The 6,582-nt window shown below is 30.3% G+C and overlaps 1 protein-coding gene across 2 annotated transcripts; it reads left to right on the forward strand.

The window, feature by feature from the left end:
* Positions 1-2,783: 2,783 nt before the first annotated feature.
* On the forward strand, positions 2,784-6,082 carry LOC120085287. Of its 2 annotated transcripts, none has more exons than XM_039041198.1 (4): positions 2,784-2,937; positions 3,726-3,843; positions 4,485-4,699; positions 5,581-6,082. In XM_039041198.1, the coding sequence occupies exons 2-4, from the start codon at positions 3,754-3,756 to the stop codon at positions 5,843-5,845; spliced, it is 570 nt and encodes a 189-aa protein (XP_038897126.1). In that variant the 5' UTR covers positions 2,784-2,937; positions 3,726-3,753; the 3' UTR covers positions 5,846-6,082. The 2 variants fall into 2 exon arrangements, with proteins under 2 accessions (XP_038897126.1, XP_038897127.1); XM_039041199.1 differs by having other exon boundaries at positions 2,872-3,016.
* The last annotated feature ends 500 nt before the right edge of the window (positions 6,083-6,582 follow it).

The following is a 6,582-nucleotide window of genomic DNA, read 5'->3' on the forward strand; positions in this document are numbered from 1 at the left end:
CATAGAATTGGGCCTCCACAAACTTGTCATCCGTCATTTGGAACTTCAAGTAACATTTGACGACATACTTTTTTTTAACCGACCTCCTCGGTATCGTATTTTTCTGTAGGGCATCCCATACTTTTTCGTCTTGTAATAATCATATAAATCGTCAGTCAACCCGTTTAAAATATTTTTTTGCATAGAAAATCTTTTTCTTCTCAATCAGCTGCATTTCCAATCTGTTGTTCGGTCGAATCTTCCATTGGGACAATTGGCTTATTCTTCCCCAGGATAAAATAACCCATGTAAAATTGTCTCAAATTGAACTGCATTGGAACCGGACGGAAAACTCACACCTTTGAAAGATTGGTATGCTCGGAAAACTAAACACGTAAAGCAAGAAGAAGGAATCAGAAGAGAAAATGAAAATGAGATTTTGGAATGTCTTTTATAGTTGTGTGAAACTGATGAAAAGCTCGTGCCTTTTATAAGCCTCGAAGGCCAATGTACAGGACGAAAAGTGTGTGCAACCTCTGAACGTGCACGAGTACCATTACACACGCGTGAAGACTAATTCTTTTATTCTTTATTTTTAAATAAAAAATAAAAATAAAATTATTATTATAAAATAAAAATTCCACTCTCCTCGTTCGGATGGATGCCGGCATGCGTGTGGAATGTCTACCATACCCAAATTTGCGTATCTTCTCATTTCTTCTAAAACACGGTATCCCTTGGGTCCAAACCCACAACTCAAGGTGGAAGTTTATAATGGAGGTTCCACTTTGTAATCTTAGCAATTTGGAATTCTCAAAAAGTCTTATCTTTTATTTAAAAGTTAAATTTTCACTATATTAATTGTACTTGAAGTTATATATATATATATACTAGTTACAGGGATAGGGATTGGGCTTTTAATCTCTAAAAATAATGTCAATTATTATTGAGCTAGATTCATTTTGATAAGTCATGACTGATTGGATGTCAACACTTTGAAAACTTATTGTTAAAATTGCATTACTTGTTTAAGCTTACTTTAAAATGAATGAAATAAGAATTTTAGGTTCAAATTGTCCAACCAGCCTAGTTTAGAATCAAGTTTGATTTTTTTTTTCCCCAAAATATTATTTGGTGTTGGGACGACAATATTGAAGATGAATTGCAATTAGAACGTGCACCATAATATTAAATTTTTTTCATGAGGGATGAATTGATATTCATGAAAATAAAATAAACAACAAAATGTCATTAAAGTTAATATAAGATAAATAACTGATACATTAACTTGTTTAAAGATCGTAAAATATTTATTTACTAATTTATTTTTTGGAACCTTTTTAAATATAAAAAATATTTACAATTTACAGCAAAAAAATTCTACTTTTGCTATAAAGTCTAAATATTTTTTTAGATTTTTCTATTTATAAAAATATTCCTTATTTTTAATATTTTGTTTTTATAATTTTGTTCCTTCATAAATGTCCATCCACATTTTTTCAAAATTAGGACTTCAATATTTTATTTAACATTAACATCTTAAATCTTGATTTGTACTAAAAATTCTTGAACGGGATATTCACGAAACTAAACTCTTCCTCCACGGTCGTGTTTAAAATAAATTGTTTCCAATATTCTAAAATTTAATCTATAGTTTTTTTTCCGAAGTGATTAAATTTATAATTTAACCTTATCAAATTTAAGATAAAATATTATTTTAGATAATTTATTTTGGATTTCATCTTATTAAGTATTTGTAGTCTTAGATGCCCAATTTTGATCTTCATACACTAAATAAATCTTAAAAATAATCATTGTTGTTGGTTGGTTATTGATTTGTTTATTTGTAAAATATTATTTTTATTAGTTTTGAAAATATATTCACAGAATATGAATTAACTTTTGATACGAATTAACTTTAAAAAAAAAAAATTAAGGTCTAGATAAAATTACATTTATAATCCCCAAGTTTTGAAGAGCATGTCAATGAGTTTTAGAAATTTATATTTTTAATCATTGAATTTTTAAGAATGTATATATTTAGTCATCAAATTTTCAAAACTCACCGTTTTAGTCCATCAATTTTAAAAAACATGTTTAAAAGGTTACTCAAGTATTTTTTTTTTAAATTATTTAAATAATTACGTACTCTCTAAAATTAAAAAAATATTCTCTGGGATCATTTTTAATAATTTTTATAATTTAAAATAATAATAAATTGTTTAGTGGCATTTTAAACATGTTTTTAATTCAAGACTAAAAAAGTAAAATTTGAAAAACGGATTAAAAATTCAGGGACGTTTCGGACAAGAGGTTGGTTATTATAATCATAGATTATTATAGTTGGGTTATAGTAGTTTGTGTTTGAAGTGTAAACTACTTTTGTTTGAGTAGGAAATAATAATAAAAAAATGACGAAATTAAAATAATAAAAATTATAGTAAAGAGTAAATACTCTAATAAATAAGGGTGGAATATAAAATAATATTTACGGTAGCAGGAGTTGATTATTGTAGCGATAGTCATTGCCCAAAACACACATTTTGCAGATTAAAAAATATATACTTAAAATTGTAGGGATCAAACAAAGCGTATGTTCAAAACTCGAGGACTTATTAGATTAATTAAAAGTAAAAGGGACTAAATTGTAATAGTTATAAATATAGGGTCAAAGATGATATTTTAACTTTACTTCGACACGCGTCGTTTTCCCTATTGACTTATAATTCCGCATTTAAAGAGGTGTCATTTTCCTCGTTGACTTCTAATATTCACTCATTTAAAATAAATAAATAAAATTCACTCGATTTTCTTCACGGTTTAGAAAACTGTTTGATCCCTCCCCCTATATTTGGATCAAACTAAAGATTATATATAGCTAAGCGCCACAAAATTTGACTCCACTCTTCAGTTTCGCCTTAATTCTGGAACAAGCTCTTCATTCATTCCTCTCTTCAGGTTCGCCTGCATTTTCTTTTCCCTCAAACAATCTCTTTCAATATTCAACCGATTTTGCTTTGCCCTATAGAAATCGGAGGTATACAGTTCTTGTTTTAGGCTTTGTAAAATTATTCAATGTTTGTTTGTTTGAACGATCCTGATTTCTGTGCTGGAGGTGAATAGAAATTTCTACTGCGATACTGATTTTTGTTGTTGCGATGAGTGCATATGGAGAAGTTTTCATTGGATTATTCGACTACTGATTTTGTTTGTTCATGAATTTTGATAACTTTTTGGCAAATTATGTGCATATGGTTAAATTAATTTGTTGAAATTTCTTTTTGGTTTAGCGGCAAAAGATGCTTTTCGGGAATTTGTTTCACTGGGGATCTGTGTAAGAATGCTAGGGTTGGAACGTTTTGATGTTTTTTTACGCTCTCTGTTTATTCAATTCAGGTTGAATTATGTAAAAAAATCGGTTAAATTGTATATTTGGTCCCAATTTGGAGAAAGTTGCAATTTAGACCTATAGTAATTAGAATTTAGTATCTATGTATCGAGGGACAATTTATGAGATTTTATCCGACATAATTACTAAAATTTAACTTTTTTAAAATGTACATTTGAATTTTGATCTTTGTTTAAATTTTAACCTGAAAAGGACCTGCGATGACCAATAATAGAAATTTGCATAGTCATACCATTCCAAGTTTTAATTTTGCCTCCCTTCCCAACTTTAGCCTATTTGTGGTATATATTTTATCGTTTAATCGTCACTCTAAGAGATCATTTTATTCCCTGTACAGGTCACTGGTAACACTTATCTAGAGAACAATGGCTGTTTCTGTTAAGTTAATGTCTCTTATTGTTGGAACTTTGGGTTTCATATCCTTTATATTTGGAGTCGTTGCTGAAAACAAGAAGGTAAGCATTTGTAATTTTTACGATCATCTTAGGCCCCATTTTGTAACTATTTGATTTTTAATTTTTTGTTTTTGAAAATTTAACTATAAATGTCATTTCCATCTATTCATTTCTATCCTTTGCTACCTACATTTTATGGTTGTTTTCAAAATCCAAACCAACTTTTGAAAACTGAAAAAAAAAAAAAAAAGGTTTTTAAAACTTGTTTTTGTTTTGGGAATTTGACTAAGAATTCAAAGGTTTATTTAAAAAATTTGAAAACCATGATCAAGAAATTGTGTAAAACAAGCACATTTTTCAGAAGTAAAAAACAAAAACCACAAGGTCGTAATTATGAGAGAATCTATCTAGAAAAGCAGAATCACCTTTTAATTTATTCTAGTGTGCAAAAGCTTTTCCCTGCTTGATACTTGACAATTGTATATTTTATGTGCATCTGGTTGCAAACTCATTGGTTACTCGTGTTTAATTTTGTTTAGCATGTAGTCTCTCTGTCTATTTGTAGGAACAATTATATGAAATCTATGTTAGCTATGGATGTTGTAGCCAGTGATTTGACATGTGAAATTACGACAAATTTTTCCATTTTTTTCATTTATGGTGGCTAACTTCGATTGTTGTTTTTACTTGGATTTGGACAGCCTGCTTCTGGAACTCCCATCCCAGGCAAAGGCATTGTAGTCTGCAAATATCCGAGCGACCCGACGGTGGCTTTGGGATTTCTTTCCTTTTTGTTTCTTCTTGCTTCTTCATGTGCAGGATACCTCTCTCTGTTCTATCCTTACGAAGGAAAATCCATTCCTCGAGGTGCCTTCTTTAAGAGCATTAGTTTCTCTGCATTCTTCAACATTGCTCTGTAAGTTTTCCTCGCTGAACTCTGATTATCAACTAGTACTTTTTAGCTTCGAAGTATTATTTTGCATTATAGTTTCATTTTCAGAAGAGTTTCTTGTGGATGGGTATACTCGAAAACAGTGTTTATTTCATGCTTATTTGTTGAGGAATTTCTATTGTCTAAAATTGTCATATTTATTTAAAACCTTGGGATCTATTTGAATAATCCTGTTATTCTTTATTTGGATTCTGATGAAGCTATGTTATGTTGTTCCCTAACAGTCTTTAGAAGAGAAGAAACTAGAGGATTGTATTCTTGTCCTCCAAGAGTGTTATACAAATTTGAGAATTTTGTTTTTTTAATTAAGCAAACCAGTTAACTAAACTAGATGTGAATCTAAAAGAATTATAAACAAGAAATTAGGAGCTTGTTTGGTAAAGTTCTCATTTCTCTTTTTTTGGCAACTGTTTCTTGTTATCATTATTATTTTTCTTTTATTGAAAAGAGAAATAAAACCTAATATGGTAATTGTTTGACGTTTGTAGTTTGTAGTTATCTGAAATTTTGAATTAAATATGTAAAATTTTTATATATTTAGTATTATTTTATAGGACAATAATGGTAAAATAGTGTTCGGAAGAAAGAAAAGAAAACAAAAACATAATTTTTGCAAACTTTCAGAAAAATAAGAAACACAAGTAAACGTAGACAATTATCAAACACTTCTAATCTTAAAAATTTGAAACAATAAACAGGAACGTTAGAATATAACTGACAGAAAACCTCTAAGATTCTCATTTAGCAAACATTTATGTCGATTCCGCACTCGGTACAATCTGAATAACCCAAATCATTATGCAGCATAGCATATAACATATTTTGATGTACCTTTCAATTTGTAGGTTCACAACTGGATTAGCTATAACTTTCCTGGTCTGGCCTACAGTCACGGAGCAACTTCACTTGACTCGCAATGTTCATCTCAATCTTGAGACAGCGTGCCCGACCGCTAAGACCGGTCTTCTAGGTGGTGGTGCATTTCTATCTCTTGATTCATCTCTCCTTTGGTTGGTTGCTCTGATGCTTGCCGGTAATGCCCGAGAGGACTATTTCGATGAAATAGCGGAAAAAGGAACCAAGGTTGAAGCTCTTAAGAGCAGTGCTTGAAGCTTCTTTGTTTGTTTAGTGAGAAAAATAATTCAGTTTCACATCACTGTCAATCTACTTGTTATTGAGGATTTATTGCCATTAGGGGGAAAAAAGGGTAAGAATTACTTTGAAATGTATATTCTTCTTTATAGTATATTGTTGGGACAATCCTTGTGGCTTCGGCTAAGTCGTCAAATGTATAGGATATTTATCTTTTTTTAGTTAATGATGATGCATTGTAATTTTAGTCCTTTACTTAGTCAATTTAATTATTCAGTTCATTTTTTTTTTTTTTTGAGTGGAGATTGAACTTTTGACCTATCTTAATATACAATGTATTGACCGATTGATAAATAAATGAAGAGTGGTACCCAACAAGGGTAGAAGAGAACAACACTAAGAAATCCTAGATTGAAAACACCATATAAAAAGACAAAAATGCCCTTAGGGCTAAACCACAATTTTAACACTCCCCTTCAAGTTGGGGTGTAGATGTCAATGAGACTCAACTTAAACATCCGCAACTTGTTGATTAGATGGAACATAAGGGTTATCTAGTTTTTGTTTGAAGTGTCGGTCGATCTCAACATGTTTGGTTTTGTCATGTTGAACCGAATTGTTTGCAATATTAATGGCTTTCTTGATGTAGATCTTTCACAATTTGTATTCAGCTTCGACACTACTTCTAGCCATTTCTAGCCACGATAAAGGTACAATATCAACAAAACCAGCCGAATTTGAGTCTGTGTAGACCT

This window comes from Benincasa hispida, chromosome 9 (assembly GCF_009727055.1).
Source record: "Benincasa hispida cultivar B227 chromosome 9, ASM972705v1, whole genome shotgun sequence".
NCBI lineage: Eukaryota > Viridiplantae > Streptophyta > Magnoliopsida > Cucurbitales > Cucurbitaceae > Benincasa > Benincasa hispida.

What these genes read in the sequence shown, in the direction of transcription:
- LOC120085287 (XM_039041198.1), top strand. Translation starts at nt 3,754, where the DNA reads ATGGCTGTTTCTGTTAAGTTAATGTCTCTTATTGTTGGAACTTTGGGT. An exon ending in TCGTTGCTGAAAACAAGAAG is followed by an intron (nt 3,844 to 4,484) that starts GTAAGCATTTGT and finishes GGATTTGGACAG; the next exon opens with CCTGCTTCTGGAACTCCCAT. An exon ending in GCATTCTTCAACATTGCTCT is followed by an intron (nt 4,700 to 5,580) that starts GTAAGTTTTCCT and finishes TTCAATTTGTAG; the next exon opens with GTTCACAACTGGATTAGCTA.